This window comes from Lithobates pipiens, unplaced genomic scaffold (assembly GCF_037356315.1).
Source record: "Lithobates pipiens isolate NorthernLeopardFrog02 unplaced genomic scaffold, aLitPip1_a1.2 Scaffold_18, whole genome shotgun sequence".
Lineage (NCBI taxonomy): Eukaryota > Metazoa > Chordata > Amphibia > Anura > Ranidae > Lithobates > Lithobates pipiens.
Genome location: NW_027507758.1, coordinates 141,498,057 through 141,518,115, shown reverse-complemented (window position 1 = coordinate 141,518,115; position 20,059 = coordinate 141,498,057). Strand labels below are relative to the sequence as shown.

General features: G+C 40.9%; 1 protein-coding gene across 5 annotated transcripts in view; it reads right to left on the bottom strand.

Annotated features, from left to right (window-relative positions):
- Positions 1-20,059, bottom strand: part of DTD1 (D-aminoacyl-tRNA deacylase 1) — a 204,176-nt gene that overhangs the window by 120,141 nt on the left and 63,976 nt on the right. The window contains exon 5 of one of the 5 annotated variants that reach the window (XM_077486206.1): positions 6,030-6,168. The exons of the other annotated variants lie outside the window; for them this stretch is intronic. Within the exon in view, the coding sequence (XP_077342332.1) occupies positions 6,130-6,168 (39 nt within the window). The 3' untranslated portion in view covers positions 6,030-6,129. Of the gene's footprint in view, positions 1-6,029; positions 6,169-20,059 lie in introns of those variants that run through there. 5 annotated transcript variants of the gene reach the window in all.

Below are 20,059 nucleotides of genomic sequence, written 5' to 3'. Positions count from 1 at the left end.
ACAAATGTAGTTAACTTGGAACAGTGGTGAGCCTTTCCAAGAGTGGCTGGCCTACAAAAATTACTCCAAGAGTATGAAGACGACTCATCCAGGAGGTCATAAAAGAACTCACAACGTCTAAAGAACTGAATGCCTCACTTGCCTCAGGTAAGATCAGTATTCATGATTCAGCAATAAGAAAGAGACTGAAATTGCCATCCATGGGAGAGTTTCAAGGCCAAAGCCACTGCTGACCAAAAAGGACACAAAGGCTCATCTCACATTTACCAAAAAACATTGATTATCCCCAAGACTTTTAGGCAAATATTCTGTGGACTGATGAGACAAAAATGTTACTTTTTGGAAGGCGTGTGTCCCGTTACGTTTGGCATAAAACTAATACAGCATTTCATAACAAGATCATACCAACAATCAGACATGGTGGCGGTAGTGTGATGTTCTGGGGCTGCTTTGCAGCTTCAAGACCCAGATGACTTAACCACTTGCCGACCAGCGCACGACGATGTACGTCGACAGAATGGCACGGGCAGGCAAATGGGCGTACATGTACGTCCCTTTAAATTTGCCACCCTGCCATCGGGAGCGCGCCGCCGGCGGCACGCTCCCGCGCTGGTCGGAACCCCCGTGAGTCCGGTCGCGGGACCCGCGGACTCGATCGCCGCGGGCATCCCCGCGATCGACTCACGGAGCGGCCGAATGGAGAAGTGCCGTTGTAAACAACATTTCTCCATTCTGCCTAGCAACTAGTGACGCTGATCTCTGCTCCATGTGATTGGAGCTGAGATCAGGGTTCACTAAATGAAAGCCCAACCCCCCCACAGTTAGTAACACATCCCTAGGAACACTTAACCCCTACACTGCCACCCACTGGTTAACCCCTTCACTGCCAGTGTCATTTACACAGGAATCACTGCATTTATATAGCAGTGATTACTGTATAGATGACAATGGTCCCAAAAATGTGTCAAAAATGTCCGATGGGTCCCCCACAATGTCGCAGTCACAATAAAAATCGCTGATCGCCGCCATTACTAGTAAAAAAAAAAAATAATAAAAAATTATTAATAAAAATTCTATAAAACTATCCCTATTTTGTAAACGCTATTGCGCAAACCAATCAATAATCGCTTATTGCGATTTTTTTTAACAAAAATATGTAGAAGAATACGTATCGGCCTAAACTGAGGGAAAAAAATTTTTTTTTATATATTTTTGGGGGATATTTATTATAACAAAAAGTAAAAAATAATGCGTTTTTTTCAAAATTGACGCTCTATTTTTGTTTATAGCGCAAAAAATAAAAACCGCAGGGGTGATCAAATACCACCAAAAGAAAGCTCTATTTGTGGGAAAAAAAGGACGTCAATTTTGTTTGGGAGCCACGTCGCACGACCGCGCAATTGTCAGTTAAAGCGACGCAGTGCCGAATCGCAAAAAGTGGTCTGGTCTTTGACCAGCAAATTGGTCCGGTCTGAAAGTGGTTAACATGATTGATGGAACCATGAATTCTAAGCTCTACCAGAAAATCCTAACGGAGAATGTCCGGCCATCAGTTTGTGACCTCAAGCTTGCACTTGGGTTATGCAGAAGGAAAATTATCCGAAACACAACAGCTCCACCTCCAAATGGTTCAAACAAAGCAAAATTTAGGCTTTGGAGTGGCCTAGTCAAAGCCTTAAATCCAATTGAGATGCTGTATCATTACAATACACAGGCTGTTCATGCTGGAAAACCCTCCAATGTGGCTGAATTAAAACAATTCTGCAAAGAGTGGGACAAAATTGCTCCACAGCAATGTGATAGACTCATTGCCAGTTATTGCAAATTTTGTATTTACTTGGGTTATCTTTGTGTAATAATAAAATGGTTTATTATATCTGAATCATTTACAGTAAGTGTGACAAATATGCAAAAAAATAAAAAATAAAAATCAGAAAGGGGCAAAATACTTTTTCACAGCATTTTACAGTGGGGAGAAGAATTATTTGATCCCCTGCAGATTTAGTAAAGTTTATCCACTTACAAAGAAATAAAGGGTCTACAATTGTTATCATGGGGGTATTTTAAATGATAGAGACAGAATATCAACCAAAACTCCAGAAAAAATACATGATTGAAATGTTATAAATTGAGTTGCAGTTCAGTAAGTAAAATAAGTATTTGATCCTCTACCAACCAACAATACTTCTGGCTCCCACAGACTGGATACAGTATGTGCTCCTGTGGTACACAGATTAGTTCTGTCAATTTGGGAAGGTGCTCCTAATGGCAATTATGTGTATAAAAGACACCTGTCCACAGAATCTTTCTTCCATTTAAACCCACCATCATAAGCAAGACCAAAGAGCTGTCAAAGGATGTCAGGGACAGGATTGTAGACCTGCAGTGTGCTGGAATGGGCTACAAGACCATCAGCAAGAAGCTTGGTGAGAAGGAGACAACTGTTGGAGCAATTATTTACAAATGGAAGAAATACAAAATAACCAAATGCCTTCAGTCTGGCGCTCCATGCAAGATTTCACCTCATGAGGGCAGAATGATCATGAGAAAAGAGAGGGATCAGCCCAGAATTACACAGGAGAAGCTTGTGAATGATCTTAAGGCAGTTGGGAGCACAGCCACTAAACACACCACTGGTAACACAATACGCCGTCAGAGAAGAATTGGGAGAAAGTGCTGTTGTCAGATGAGGCCAAAATTGAGCTCTTTGGCATTAACTTGACCCGCCGTATTTGGAGGGAAATAAAACGGTGACTATGATCCTAAGAACAACATCCCTACAGCCAAGCACGGAGGTGAAAACATTATGTGTTGTGGCTGTTTCTCTGCTAAAGGTACAGGCTGACATCGAGGGGCCAAAGAAGTGGTCATGTGTTGTAAAATCTTGGATGAGAACCATCTTTCCTCAACCAGAACACTGAAGATGGGTCTTCCAGCATGACAATGACCCAAAACATACCACTAAAGGCAACAAAAGAGTGGCTCAAGAAGAAGCACATTAGGATTATAGAGTGGCCTAGCCAGTCACCAGAACTTATAACTATAGAAAATTTATGGAAGGAGCTGAACCTTTCGAGTTGCCAAGCTAAACCCAAGAAACCTTAAGGATTAAGAGAAGATCTGTAAAGAGTGGCCAAAAATCCCTCCTGAGATGTGTGAAAACCTGGTCACCAACTACAAGAAACGTCCTACCTCTGTGCTTGCCAATGAGTGTTTCTCCACCAAGTCATGTTTTGCTTGGGGATCAAATACTTGTTTTACTCACTGAACTGCAACTCCATTTATAACATTTGTATCATGTGTTTTTCTGGATTTTTGGTTGATATTTAGTTATTATTTAAAATACACCTACGATAAAAATTATACTCTCTTAATTTCTTTTTAAGTGGGCAAACTTACAAAATCTGCAGGTGATCTGTATTCGATTGGGGATGTGATGCTGCTGGACCAACCAAACCTGTTATTTGTTTAGGTTAATGTTTCTTTACTATTGTACCCTGTCCAGAAGTTTTCATTCAATTGTTTTTAAAGCATTCATTACTGCATATCCAACTGGAAAGAACATATATATCCGTCACTCTGATTGTTAAACATTTTCCTGTCTTCGTAATTGTATTAACTAATAAACTATGTCATTTGCATTAAATTATGTGATACAAATACAGTATGTAAAAGTAACACATATTTACTTGCAGTTCAGGAATACAATTTGAATATATAATTTAGTGACATCTGCTTGTTTACATACTGAATTTGCATATAAAATGGTTTGGAAAATTCAGTGAAAAAAAAAAATGATTTTCAACTGTTGAGACATTTAAGAGATTACTGCTTATAACACACATCCTTATCCTGGATTTCATGCCTTTACACTTTAGACTTTAAAAGTCTACTTTGTATTTCAGGCAGCTGGTTTGTTCAAAGACATCATAAAACTACAATCCAGGTTTTTAGGTGTTTGAGAGCTTAAGTGAGCCACACATGCTGCAATTCAATACATGGCCTGGAGAAATCTAGCTAAAATCTGGTGCCAGCAAAACTGTGGGTTTGATCTCACAGACTGTGTTGATAGAATTGGGACACTACATTGGCCAAGTTTACCTCATGAGGATTTTTGGGCAATTGGTATTTTTTTTTTTTTATATGAAATGTCTATTTAACTTATGGAAGCTGATATTTCTCATAAATTTTACTTTTATTTCCCCCTAAGTTGGTTCTTTTTCCTGCTCTCCTCAACTGATATCTCATGAAGTATTGCCATTATTGTAGGGCTGAATGAAGCTAGAGATATTTTAAAGCCCATCTATGGGAAATTGAAAATTCCACCCGGATTGCAAGGGTTAACTGCTTGTTTATTGTAGGGGAGGGTAAAAGCACTTTACGTATACGTACTACTAAGTAGTCAACAATTGTAGTGTGGGTGCTGCCTTGCTGCAAGTAAGAATTTACTAGTTTCCTGGAGTTGGGCTTAAAGGAGTAATGCTCTATGTTCCAATCAGCTGTTGCGGTACCTCACCCCCCTTCCATGTGATCAGATTTTGCTCCCTCTCCCTGCCCCCCACTACTCGATCAGTTCCCACTCTACCATCTTACTTATCCAATACAATCAGCTTGCAAACAAATTACTTACCGATACATCACTTCCTGTCCTTTTCCCTTCCCCACCATGATCATCTACCACTTTCCCTAACCTTGAAAATTTCACATTTTACTCCTAATCCTCATCTAGCATAAACAGTCCTCACCCACCTCAACCATGGTCACCTCCCACTATTCCTCATTCCCAGCCACATTAACCTTCCACCATGCCTCATTCCCAGCCACGATCACCTCCCACTGTGTCTCATTGCCAGCCATGATCACAGTCCAATATGAGTCATTTCTAAACACAATCACCTTCCAATATGAATCATTCCTATCCATGATCAACTCCCACTGTGCCTCATTCCCAGCCACGATCACAGACAAATATGAACCATTCCCAGACACAATTACCTTCTAGTGAGCCTCATTCCGTGTCACGAGTACCTTCCACTATGCCTCATTCCCAGCCACAATCACCTCCCACTATGCCTTATTCCGAGCCACGGTCACCTCCTAGTATGCCTCATTCTCAGCAACGATTACAGCCAAATATGTCTATTCCCAGCTACAATCATGGCAAATAAGCCTATTTCTCGGCCTTGACCACCTTCAACCATGTCTTATTATCAGTCATAATCCCCTCCCACTATGTCTTTTTACCAATTATGATCATCTCAAACTAGGACTTATTCCCAGCTATGATCACCTCCCACTAGGCCTCATTTGTAGGCATGATCACCTCCCACTATGCTTAATTCTGAGCCATGATCACCTTCTACTATACTACATTTCTAGCCATTCTCACCTTCAGCTATGGCTTTCTACCTACACATGCCCGGAATCTGTGTGCTAACTAAACACTTTGTTAGTGCCTCTGTTTGGACTTCTTTAATTTGCTACTATACACTTTTTTTGTGGTACAAACTACATCACTGTTTTTTTTTAATTCATGTGTGATATATATATATACTGCAAGTCAACTTACGCAAATACTACATGTCTTAACAGCATGTGGATATTAAGGTCATTTCAGAACAGTACATCACATTTTTTCTTTAAACCGCCTTAGTTATTTTAGGTTCATGTTTAGACAAATGATAAAGCAAGTCATTTTTCATGTATGAGTGTTTGTAGGCTACAATTCAGTGCAAAAATATGATACTTACTGTCATCCAAATTGTAAATCATGCAATTTGGATTTTTATTTCAAAAGACTATTTAGCTTTTATTAAACATAAAGAAATAATAAACTGAGATAAAGCAGCTAACTTGAGAAGCAATGGTAAGTTAAAGTGTACTTAGCATGATATATTTTTTGACTAAAGCGGACCTATCAACAAGTTTATAAATTCTAAACTATATATACAGCAACCATTTTTTTTTTTATTTTTTTTTTTTAAGTGTACCCTTTTATCATAAAAAAAACATTCCTAGAGCTCTAGGCAGGCATCACTGCCCATGCTGAGGGGAAGAATCTGAAAGAATGTCATCAGTATGTGGCAAGCAGTAGGAGGCCCTCCCCCAGAAATCATTCAGATGGTAAATTTAGATGCTGATCATGGATGATGCCAGGAAGGCACTGTCCTTTTGGAGAGAAAGGTAGGAGTAAATAGGAAGTAATAGAAGAGGTTAAAAAAAAATAAAAAATAAAAAAAAACAGGGTTACACCAACACATTCCTTGCATGCATGAAAACATGATATAACATAATACATATCTGATGCTACTTCCACTTTAAGGTGTGCATCTGTAAAAAAAAGAAAATGCATAGCTATTCATCCTGTGAAACTGCAGGCCCATCCATTCTGTATAAACGGGGGCAAAATTGAATGTTCCTAGGCTATTTTCTCTCCAGGCTGAATGTTATTCATTCAAAAAGAATACAGTGACTCAGGAAATTACCACCATGGAGAGCCATTAGATGGAGTGGATAATCATAAAAAAATGAATAGAAATTTACTATAATTTCCGAGCAACATCTAATGACCATAATATGGTATTTTACGGATTAACTCTCCTTTATTTTCCTTGATGGAAAATAGCCTAATAACAGATTTTGCCTCTATTTCCACTGAACTAATGTAAATGCAGTTTTGTTGGACTGGAATTTTTTTTTATAAATACTGCTGCTTAATATCAAATGCATGCATGTTAGGTAATGTACAATATAGCTTTACACATTTTGAAAAAGTTTTTTTAAGCTAGATCTGCTTCAAGTGGATGTTTCAGAAAGAGCTACAGTATAATGGTTTTTGTAGCTGCCTGCTTTGTGCCTTCCTTTGTCTGACTGAAACTTCCAACTGATTTCTGCATAAGGGGAGGAGTCATCCACCTCAGTTTGTGAATTGCAGCTTAATCTATGAAATCTGTAAACAAACCTTCCTCCCCAACAAGCTTTATGTAGAGAAAGGTACATGTGAAAATTTGCCTAAAGCTTCATGTGCTGGCTGAATAAAAGATTACATCATAAAAACTTACAAGATTTCATATTTAAAGAGGTTTGACAAGGACGAGCTAAGCCTGAGGTTTCTGAAAATAATGAGCAAGGCTGAAACCTGTCCATTGTGAGTTACTGAGGACAAGTTCTGGTCAAGCCCTGATAATAGGAATGCCAGAATGTGAGGCAGAGCGTAATCTCTCTGGACTGAAGTGCCTCTCTCTCTGCCCTGCAGAAACCACCCTTTGAACCCTTTTAGGGAGTTCCCCTCATGTCTACGATAGTAGATCTTTCTTGCTTTCAGTAAAGTTGGAATGACAGACTCAGAAACCTCTATGTCCCTTACCTGGGATTCAACAGTCACATTAACTTAGCCAGTGATAGAAAGGCAGGACGTAATACAGGGTATCATCCCAGTAAACAATGGTCATACCTCCAGAAACACATGGGATAGATTGGCAAGCATAGGGATGAAGAATATATGTAGTTAATGGTGGCTATTGATTTTATCCTTTTTTTGTGTACAGATACATTTCTTCTAACTGGGATATACCCTTGGCCTGTCCATTACTATGCCCTTGGAGGTCCCTCATGTTGGCACGAGCAGTTGCAAAATTGTTTGGTGAAAACCATTTGTAATAATGGGGATCTTTTTCCTAACCGCCTGTGTATCCTCCTTTTTGCTGACCATTGTGTGTCTCTCGATATATTTAGTTTTGTTTTTTTAGAGGATGGTGCAGTTACTTCCTCTTTTTCTTCCATTTACTGTACAATTATCTGTGTGGATAGATTTTGATATATGCCAGGTTGTCAATTATATGGGAATAATCAAAACTACCATATTTATTATACGGTCTACATCCTTATGCCCTGTACACACGGTCGGAAATTCTGATGGAAAAGTTCTGATCGGATCATGTTGTCGAAAAATCCGATCGTGTGTGGGCTCTATCAGACTTTTTCCGTCGGAAATTACGATGGAAAAAGTTTTGGGGCTGGATCTAAAATTTTCCGACAACAAAATCCGATCTGAATTTTCTGATCGTTTGGAGAGAATTCCGACAGACAAAGTGCCACGCATGCTCAGATTAAATAATGAGACCAAAGCTATTGGCTACTAGCCTCTACGTATTCCCATCGTACGCAACAAACGTCACCTCGATCCGACAACTTTGTCCGACCGTGTGTATGCAACACAAGTTTCGGCCAAAATCCGTCGGAAAAAATCTGATGGATTTTGTGGTCAGAATGTCCGACCGTGTGTACAGGGCATTACTTTTGTTTAGGTAGGTTATGATGCTTTGGATTGTGTGTCCAGATTGGTTGGGATTTAGAACTTTGAAGTAATTGGTATTTTTTTTCTCTTATCCCCGCCACCCTCTCCTGCCTCTAGACCAACTATAGACTTAAATAATGATGGACATCTCCTGAATGTGATCTTGCTATATGATTTATGGTATGTCATGTGGCACGCTATGCTAAGGCCCAGTTCACACAGGGGCAGCACGACTTGCAGCGCGACTCACAGACGCGACCTGCACACGACTTCAGCTGCGACTTGCAAAATGACTTCTGTATAGAAGTCAATGCAAGTCACCTGAAGTCGCCCCAAAAATAGTACAGGAACCTTTTTTCTAAGTCGGAGCGACTTGAGTCGCTCCTATTAGAATGGTTCTAGTACAGAACGGAGCGCGACTTGTCAGGCGGCTAAGTCGCCTGGACAAGTCGCTCCTGTGTGAACCGGCACTTAGGATGTTGTCTCCAACCAATGTTATTGCAAGTTCACTGAAGTTGTATAATATTTATGCTATTATTGTAATTACATTGTTACTATATGTGCGCTATCATTGTTTTTTTTTAAAATCTCCTTTTAGGTAGTATTTCTACATTAGCACCTTTTGGTTCGGTGAAGGGGTGGTGGAGCCCTCTATCGACTTGGACTTTCCGTCTAATAATACATTATACACTACAAATATATCTGGACCACCACCCTCAGCAAAAAATGGTGCAGAATGCTACTGTCTAAACTTGTATGGTCTTGAATATTTATTGTGCATCAATAAAGTTTTGTATTTTATTTGGTGTAGTTGTGCCTATAAAGTCCATGAACTGTGGTTCAAATATTTTTCGCTTTACATATAGAATCTTCTGGGACACGGCACCGTAGTATATTTAGGGTTAACAAGTGTCTATTGTGCTTCCCAATGGTCCCTCACTCGTTTTGTTTATAATACAAGACAATTTATGGCATTCTGCAAATCTGATCTGTTCATGGGCAGATTCTGGTTGAAATGAAAGAAGAAAGGGGGTATAGATTTCAATTCTATTTTATACCTTTTCAAACCACTGATTGAACCCATGGGTCTAAGTCCTCTGTGACCTATAAAAAGACACACTGTAAAAAGACATCCCTCCATTCTAAGGACCTTCATTGGGAAAAGGTCTTTGGAGAAGATATGGTGGACTTTGTGGGCCAAGCCTTACACTGAATGGAAAGGTGGAACTTAGGTTTTTAAGTTGAAGCCTGGGTAGAGTATTGAGGTGCACTGGGTTTTAAAGAGGAAGTAAACCCTGATGAGTTTACTTCCTCTTTTATTCCCTGCAAAGGTAAAGCATAATGGACTACTATGCATCGCATAGTAGTCCATTATGTGTCACTTACCTGACACAGGAGCCAGTGAAGTCACCGCTGTCCCCTGTTGTCCGGCGCATCCATCTTCTCGGTGGGTCTCTATGCTCCGCCGCTGTCATTCAGTAAAGCCGCGATGACGTCACTCCCGCACATGCGCACGGGAGCCGCCACTCGCGGCATATCGCTGTTGACCGTGGCGTGCTCAGTGCGCCTGCACGCCGCTGTCTACGGTGCCTGTCTTTCGGCAAATATCTCCTATACCGTGTAGGTTTAGGAGATATTTCTTGGACCTACAGGTAAGCCTTAATCTAGGCTTACCTGTAGGTCAAAGTTGGTTGTAAGGGTTTACAACCACTTTAAAGAGAAAGTAAACCCTAATGGGTTTTACTTCCTCTTTATTCCCCTGCAAAGTAAAAGCATAATGGGCTAGTATGCATTGCCACTTACCTGCAAACGAAGCCTGCAATGTCCCCGCTGGTGGCCACGTCCATCTTCCCCCTCTTCCTTCTGGGGCCGTAGACTCCGGCTCTGTGACTGGCTGGAGTTGGAAGTGGCACGAGCCCTATAGAAACAACACTATCGTGCCCTTTTAGCGCACATGTGTCGATGACGTTGGCGCATGGGTATATGGTAATTATCTCATAAACCGTGCAGGTAATAAGGCTTAAATGTAGGTAAAAGTGTAAGTGTAAGGGTTTAGAACCACTTTAAAGAGGTAGAGACTAAAAAGAAGGTTCTTTTTTTTTTTAATGTTCCACTGCGGATGAAGGAACTTCCCTCCTGTAACATCTCTGATTAGTTTTTCAAATGCCTCACCAAAGAGACATCCTGTTTCAAAGGGCATACAAGTACATATGGGGTGTCTTTTACAAGCAGCTTCAGCTGAACAGGCTTTCAGCCACAATATATTGAGCATGTGAATGGAGTTTCGAACCATTCTGGAAATTCGTGTCCTTCCTTGTTCCAAGGCGTCCACACAAAAGAGCAGGGCAGGAGATAATTGCTGTAATGGCTCAGTTAAAGTAGGGTCCTGGAAAACAGGATTGTGTTGGTTGTTCATTGCCCTAACCCAGTTATCTGCAGTTTGGCAGACAGAAATTGCAGCAATAGCTAATTGCAGAGCTGGGCCTGCAAGTGTAATAAGAGCCTATAAGTGCATCTCAGACTTCCTATTTGCAGAGTCTTTGAATGAACGTCTTCAAATTGGTACAGTGAGATGTTTAAGGTGAATACGGCAGGATTCACTACCAGAACAGGCCACTTTTTTTATAAAATCTCTTTAGACTGGATAGAGCTCGGCAATGATTTATAGATGGGTGAAAATCTGGATTGACCCAATCATCATTGCCCATTTTATTTGTTCATGAATGAGAAATGCCTTTTAAAATGTAGTTTGTCTCTTTATACCCAAAAGGTTTTACTAAACAGCAACCCACAGAAAGACAAAGAATGGAACTGTATCCCTAAACACAACAGTACCGACTTTTTCACAGTGCTGATTGATATCTATGCAAACCACTACTGAGGCCTTTGAGAGGAACCTGTCAGAACAGATTTGCAGCCACTATGATGTAAGCTGTCATTCTAATCCTTCTATTCCCCAGATGTCTTGACCCTAACACTTTACTGGCAGCATGTTTGTCCCAGTTCAGGAGCTCCATAACTCATAAAACAAGGATCATGTTTATTGCAATACCTTTGGTAACTGCCACTCTGGCTTTACCCTTTACCCAGCCCTGTGCCTGCAATATTGCAATGAAAAATTACATGTAAAAATGCAAGGCGACTTTTAATGCTGTCAGACCAGGCCTGTTAGGCGATTAATGAATAACACAAACACAGATGACTAATTCATTAATCACACTTTGTCTTTCCATCTGCCTGATTAGCCAGTGCTTTTATTTATTTACCTTCTCGGAGGAACACTTAATCTGTTCATAGCGCTTGCCATATCAACGGCATCTAAATTAATGATACGCTGAGAATGTGGAATTAAATAAGGACAGCAGAGAGATTGGGGAAATACAAAGGAGGGGGGATAGACTGCAAAATCTCTCATTGCCTTTGACAGGTGGTAAATAGCGAGCCGCCTGTCCTCTATGCAAAGGGCCAGTTTACTGTTTTCCCAGGGTCATTGGGAGTGGACAATGTCTCAGGCTTGGTGGTCAGTGGGAGTAAAAGTTCAAGTTCATTTAATGCATCTGATGAGCTCCTGAGGACATGCAAGTGTGAGAAATGCGTAGGGCAGAGTACATGGACTGCTTTAAAATAATATATTTTTGCACTGATTGGTTTTATGGTCACTAGCTTTTGTAACATTTATCAACTGTTTCTGTATGTCAAATTGTGATGAAATTAAGGTACACATGCATTTTTATGCAAAATTAATTTCTCATTTTTTTTATATGCATTTTTATGCAAGCACAATTTTATATAATTTTAATTACCGTATTTATTGGGGTATAACATGCACTTTTTTACCCTGAAAACAGAGGGTAAATTGTGCCTTTGTGTTTTTATTTTTTATTTTTTTTAAATTTACCAATGGGGGGCGGGGATTGGACGGTCCGCTCCAGGTTTCACCCATTGGGAGGGTATCAGTCCTGGCCCTGGGACAGCGCTGCCAGCATACTTTAAACATTACTGCCAGCTCTTTCTCATATACTGTTCCTCCTGTGTCACTATTAATGTAAATCTAAGTCTCTTAATCCCTCTTTTACTGCTGCTCGTTCTGGCCGCTCTCCTCCTCGAGTGTAGCTTTTGATTGAAGGAGGAGAGCGGTCATGTGACCATCAATGAAAGAGAGGAGAGCAGTCAGATGACCGGGTCCACGGCATTAAAGGAGGTATTTAGAAGCTTTGATTTACAATGAGTGACACAGGAGGAGCGGCGTATGAGAAGGGGCTGGCAGTGATGTTTTCTATACTTTATAGTATGCTGGCAATGCTGTCCCAGGAGTCTGGGGGTCTCCTGAGATGGAGAGGAGGAGGGGTGAGGCTATAATGAAAGGGGTCTGTGTACTATGCGGGGGGTCTATGGAATATGCAGGGGTCTGTGTACTATGCAGGGGGCTGTGTGTTATGCAGGGGGTTGTGGAAAGTTTTTTTCCTGAAACTTCCCTCTTAAAGTTAAGGGGGGTGTTATACACTAATACAGCAATTTTTTTTTTGTATGAATTAGTATGAATTTGTTTCAAAGAAAGTCATATTTCTGGATAAAGGTCCACTTTAATGTCAACGTGGACAGAGGGCAAGTACTTGCAGATATATTACACATCAGATACAAGAAAAAGATGAGGGCCGTTGCAAGGAGGTTTGAAATGTTTTTATTGGGCTGTGCATTGTGGGGTCTTCCCCTTATATATGGGTGATATAATCATTTGATGAATAAAGTTTTTTTTTTTTTAATACAATGTAAGTTTTGTATGGTTGGATTACATGAAGCCTTTTGAATATATTTCTTTTACTAGTTGTAATTAGAGGTCAGAGTCCCAATGTAATAAGTTAATATTAAAAGAGATATTGTTTTTGAGTGGCTTTTTTTCGTATTTTGTACCTTAGAAGCAAATTAGGCCAAGTCAGGTTTACTTTAATGCAGACAAAAAGAGGCATCCCAACCATGGCACTACCCACGCAGAGTTTCCATGTTCTCCCTGTGCGGGTTATCTCTGGGTATTCCAGTTTCCGCCCAAAATCCAAAGACATGCTGGTAGGTAATCGGCTCCCATCTAAATTTGGCCATAGTATATGTATGTATGAGTGAATGTATGAGTGAATGAATGAGTGAATGAATGAGTGAATGAATGTGAGTAAGGGACCTCTAATTGTAAGGTCCTAGAAGGCAGGGACTGATGTGAATGTACAATATACATATATAAAGCAGTGCTATAGAAGTACCTGTAATAAATAATAAATAAATGAAGCTGGTAGCCATAACAAGAATCTTAGTTTTGTTTGAAGGATGAATAGTGACTAGTTGTCATGGTCAAAAGCTCTAATTTTGTTTGACTTTTCTGTGCTTTACTTTTTCATAATCAAAAGGACATTTGAACAGATACGGCAGAATATAAGAATTGCCATTAGAAATAAACGGTCAGAAGTGAAGAGTACAGAATGCTGCCATGTTTTGCTCCTTTGGTAGCCAAGTGTGGGATATTAATATAACAATCTTGGCAGACGAACAAATATTAAAATAAACATTTAAACTGAAAATAAAATATCTACATTATATTGTCTTCTGTGTTTATTTCATTCAAGAACAAAGGTTCCTAGATGAGCAACACTAGAGTGTTTGAAGCATGAGACATAAAACATCAATGATATCAGGTACTATCTTTATAAACTTTCAAATGCTAATTCGATTTTTAATTGAGGTTTAGCCATGTACATCCATAATTAACTACAAGCTCTGATACAGACTTTGTATACTTTTGGATCTTAATAAACTTTTTGAGCTTTAAATGGCATTAGTGGGGAATAAAAGATAACTCCAACAGCAACGTTTAAAGATAAAGCTCAAGCTGAACTCCAGGCAAACAGCTTAAGAGGGTTGTAAAGTCAGAAGAGTTTTCATCTTTAAAAGCCTTCTGAGTGTAGCAGCCCGCCTCAGCCCTCCTAATACTTACCTGAGCCCCCTCTCTATCCAGTGATGTCCACGAATGCCTCAGCCGTCCAGAACTCTCTCTCCCGCTGCTGTCAATCAAACTCAGCCAATCGGGAGAGAGAGGGGGCAGGGCCAAATGGCAGCTCAGTGTCCGAGTTGCAGCTCGGCTGGGGTGCCCCCATAGCAAGCTATTTGCTGTAGAGCCACTCAAAAGGAGAGAGAGGCCAGGACCTGAGGAGAAGAGGGTGCCCTGTGCAAAAACAACACAGAGCAGCACAGAGCAGGTAAGTATAACATGTTTGTTATTTTAATGAAAAAAAAAAAAAGAAGAAACTTTACAATCACTTTAAAGTGGTTGTAAACCCTTACAACACACTTTCACCTACAGGTAAGCCTAGATTAAGGCTTACCTGTAGGTGCTGTAAATATCTCCTAAACCTACATGGTTTAAGATATATTTACAATTCCCCGTACGAGGATTCCTTCGGCGCATGCAAATTTTAGAAGGGTCACGGCGTGCCGTTTTCATTAAAGGACATGCCATGATTGGCGGCTCCCGCGCGCGCGAGCGGGAGTAACATCATGCGACTCCGGCCAGTCACAGAGCTGGAGTCCGTGACCTTGGAAGGAAGATGGACGCTTCCAGCCAGCGAGGAAATCTGGGACATCGCAGGCTCCTGTGTCAGGTAAGCGACACATAATGGGCTACTATGCAATGCATAGTAGCCCATTATACTTTGCCTTTGCAGGGAAACAAAGAGGAAGTAAACCGTAGTAGGATTAACTTGGAGCTTACATCTTGCTCCCGGTGGCAAAGAGAGTGAAGAGGGAGCAAAGGGAAGGCAAGCATAAGGTGCCAAGTATGTATGGTATATCTGGTCTCCCACAGTACAGAGAACATGGAAATGCAATCATTTTAGTAATTATAAACTGCTAAATACCCTTTCTCATCAGCAGTATATAGCCTAGAGTCTTATGACTTCTATCAATGTCCGGCTAAGCATTGGTTGAAGCTTGTAGGAGGGTTTTCATTCTTCTCTGACTATCCAATGAGGCTGCATGACCCCTGACCTTCTGTCTGGGCAGTGCCTATTGGCGCTGTGCTGATCACATGCACCCTCAAAAAAAAAAGAGAAAAAAATATATATCTAGCAATACATGCCACTACACTGAGCATGTGCAGAGCGTCTAGGGCTCTACTATCAGCAGATGGATTGGGGACAGTAAAAGAAGGGGAGGATCAGAGAAGACCGAATTAAACAGCCTTTTTACACAATGCAGAGGATTAACCAATAAGGTTCCACAATAAGTAGAACAAACATACCTTACTGCATATACAGACTGATTTTACTGTTGTGGGGTTAGTAACACTTTAATCCTGGACATGTGTCTGTTTAATCGTTAATAAGTGCAAAATTAATTCTTTATCTGCATATTTTATTATCAACCTCTAATAATAATTGTGGGCTACAATAAAAATGGAAAAAAAAAAAAAAAAAACGGTTCCAAATCCATACAAATATAGTAACCATCAATGATGTGTGTGTAATTCCAGAACTGTTAAATTTGAATGAGGATGTTTATTCAAATATAAGGCCTATGTGACATGAGTGACAATGCCTCCTAAGATAGCTTACAGCAACAGGATTGCTAATCGACCTCTTACCTTCCCCTATGGAGCTGATTCCCTACTGAACAATACAGCCAGATGTCTACTCCACCACCGTGACCTCACCAGTGAGTATAACAGGCGATATCTTTTACGGAAGGTGTCAGTTGCAGCCGGATGGTCGACACCTTAACAGTATCATCCATGTAACTTGGCCATAAGTGTGAGTTGTTATATGAAGTCGTATTTTCTTCTATTTCAGTGTTAAAAATATTTTTAACGTTTGGTGGCATCTATATCGCATAATGAAACTTCCTAAACAATTGGTGAGATTTTGGCATTAGAATATACGGTTTGTCACTTGTTACCAGGGAAGGCAACATGTATTCTGTTTGACAAAAGTAGCAGATGTTTGTCCTCAAGCAATTTATTTACATGAGTTTCTAGACAGCAGCACATATAGGCTTTAATAATGTGCAAACAGAGACTACGCCAGGGATATGCAATTAGCAGACCTCCAGCTGTTACAGAACTACAAGTCCCATGAGGCATAGCAAGACTCTGACAGCCACAAGCATGACACCCAGGGGCAGAGGCATGATGGGACTTGTAGTTTTGCAACAGCTGGAGGTCCGTTAATTGCAGATCCCTGGACTACGCCATCCAAACGGGATGTTCAAGTATACTGAAGACTCGTGTTTGCATTAAGGTACCCATGTTTTCATCTTTCTCTATATGTTAATACATGGTATGATCTTCGGTAAGAGTCGCTATAGTAACTAGGATTAAAACGCAATATTTTATTTGAGACTTTTATAATGATGCAGGGTTAGCCAGTAATTACTGTATGTTCCAGCGTTGTGACGGGATTCCCTATGATGTGTGCTGTGTCCACTGTGCTGGATGTGTGTGCTGTTGAGTGCTCTGTCCAGTGTGCTGTGCCCCATGAGCTGGGCATGGCATGTGCTGCATCCACCATACTGCCTGTTTTCAATGCATACTGTTAGACAGGACAATTCGGTTGGTTAGCAGGCTGGTCGGTAAGCTGAGCTGGGAATTTCTTTGGTTTGGTCATACTGCTTGTATGCCTTAGCTATTCTTCTCTCCTACCTTTATTTCCTCGGGATGCTCTTCCTCCAGTTGAACTGTGATTAATTCATTGCTACATTGTAGTTAAAGGATCACTAAAGATAATTTTTTTTTTTTTTTGTAAATAACAAACATGTTATACTTACCTCCACTGTGCAGCTCGTTTAGCACAGAGTGGCCGCGAACCTGCTCTTCTGGGGTCCCTCGGCGGCTGTCTCGGCTCCCACCCGCAAGGACTCAACACCTTCATGATGTGCAATGCTTACGGGTGCACTCCCGTGATACAACTGGCGGCCATAGCAGCTCACTGTATCACTCGACCCCGCCCCCGGCACGCTGCATCATTGGATGTGATTAGCAGCAGCGCGAGCCAATGACTGCGCTGCTTTCATTCCATCCACTGTAACCAATCAACGACCAGGCTGAGCGGCGAAGAGGATGTCGGGGGCGAGCACGGGACTTTCGAGGGGTCAGGTAAAATGGGGGTACTGGGGGGGGGCAATATTGTCTGATGTTTTTTCACCTTAATGCATAGAATGCATTAAGGTGAAAAAACACGTACCTTTACAACCTCTTTAATCATTTTTTTAAAACACTGCACTTTTTCTAAATTTAATCTTTTGATACTATGAATTTATATTTGTAAACAAAATAAATCTATTACATAATTTGTTTTTTTTATCTAGTTTTTGCTGCTGAAAGTAACCTCTCATCTGGTATCCTCCTAACCGGGTACCTATTTTTCTTTCCCTTTAAGCAATACTGTTACAGCGACAACACCTAAACAGTTGTGAAATCAAACTGGTCATGTATTGTACTTGACCGTCTATTAGTGGACTGCTTGCATATTTCTCTTTTCCCTTCCCCCATTTTTCAATCCACTGAGGGTACAGGATATGTCTCAAAGTAGAACTATAAGCAAAACATTTTTTTTTTCATTTTGGATAGAGGCAGGGTTATAACTCCTGTAAAGTTTGTTTTTCCTGCCATCTTTTTCCCATTGGGGAGATTTACCTTTACTTCCTGTCCCATAGCTAAGCAGGAAGTTAGAGCAAATCCTTGCAAATTAAAGTGGTTGTAAACCCTTACAACACACTTTGACCTACAGGTAAGCCTAGATTAAGGCTAACCTGTAGGTCCAAGAAATATCTCCTAAACCTACACGGTTTAGGAGATATTTGCCGAAAGACAGGCACCGCTGTCTACGGCCCATGCGCCGTAGACAGCGGCACGCAGGCGCACTGAGCGTGGCACCGTCAAGACGAAGATGCCGCGCGTATCGGCTCCTGGGCGCATGCGCGGGAGTGACGTCATCGCGGCTTCGCCGAATGACAGCGGCGGAGCAGCGAGACCCCACCGAGAAGATGGATGCGCCGGACTACAGGGGACAGTGGTGACATCGCTGGCTCCTGTGTCAGGTAAGTGACACATAATGGGCTACTATGCGATGCATAGTAGTCCATTATGCTTTGCCTTTGCAGGGAATGAAAGAGGAAGTAAACTCATCAGGGTTTACTTCCTCTTTAAGGGCATCTCTTGGGGTCACCAGATTAGTGTCCCCATCGGAAGATTTGGGATTGGGATTTCCTTTTACTTTCACTTTCAAAGGAACTGGTAAGCTGAAAAAAATAGAGAGGGTGAATCTCTCTAATACAGACACAGTAATAAAAACTGGCAGGTGCATTAATCCATCTCCCATCGATTCAAAGATTTAAAATAAATAAATAAATAAATGGTTTCACGTTAGTTCTACTTTAAGGCTACTTTTACACTGTAGCCGCGGCCTTGTCAGCGCCTCGTAAGAACCTTGTTTTAGCGGTGCTTTATGGCCACTATCGTCTGAAAAAGTGGTTAAAAATCGCTTTGGAAGAGCTTTTCAGCCACTTCGGAAGTGCTGCTTGTGATTCCAGGGGTGGTGTAGGTGCGCTGTATACAGCCTGTAAACAAAACGCAGGTATACGCGACTTACCACGTTTACAAGCTGTTACAGGCGTTTGGCGTTTCAAATGCCTCTGAACATCCGTCCTGAACGCATTTTTTTGCATTCCAAAAAATGCTTCTAAACACATCTGCCTTTAAGTGTACTGTCTTAATTGCATATATATTAAAATATATATATAATATCTTAGTATAATATAAGTGATAACAGGTGCATAAGGGGCTTAGGGAGATGGGGAGAAATGGCAGTACACTTATCAAAGCGAATAACAGTGCATGGGGGACGGTCTCAGGAAGGCTGTTTCCCCAGCATAGCCAGGAAAAACTAAGCACATTGGGAAGCCTAGCATGGTCAGTTTAAAATAGGAAAGCAGGGGGACTGGCATGGTCACCAGGTATTTCACACAAAAGGAAGCAATACAGAGAGAACAGGATACTTTTTAACACAGATACATATATTAAATGTTGAGATAACACTCTTTATTTGGGCTTTTTCAGTAAAAAAAAAAAAAAATGCACACAAGCAACGAGGATATGCAAAACCCAGTAAAAATATTACCCCCCTCCTTCCTGACCAAAATTTGTAATAAATGCCTCTTGGCAACGTTCCTAGGAATAGGCTTCCAAATGTCTGTGTTTGAGAACCAGCAGTTGACACTGACCTTCTTCAAGCTGCTTTTGCACTATCATAGAAGTGAGAAACAATTTTGACAGGAACAAAACACCTGTCAATACAGGTCCTTACAGTTTTTAAAACGTTACTGCATTAATAAAATCAAATTTAGCCAACAAATAACGAGACTAGAGGTTTCTGTAAAGCGGTCTATCTCAAGCCTTTTAACTCGGAGGGACCCTTGATATTACTTTTTGGCTCCAGAAAACCCCTGCTAAAAATAATTATATTTACAGCTCACAGTACCTTAAAGTGGTTCTAAAGACAGAAATTTTTTTTTTACTTTAATGCATTCTATGCATTAAGGAAAAAAAAAAAAAAACACTTCTGGGTGCAGCTCCTCCCCCAGCCCCATCTAGATCCAGAAATGTGCATGGGAGCAGCGGCTCTCCCGAGTCTCTCTCTTTTCATCTTCTCACACAGCAGTGGGAGCCATTTGCCCCCACTGTTGTTAATCAGACAGTGATCCAATTACTAGAGAGCGAGGGGCTGGGTC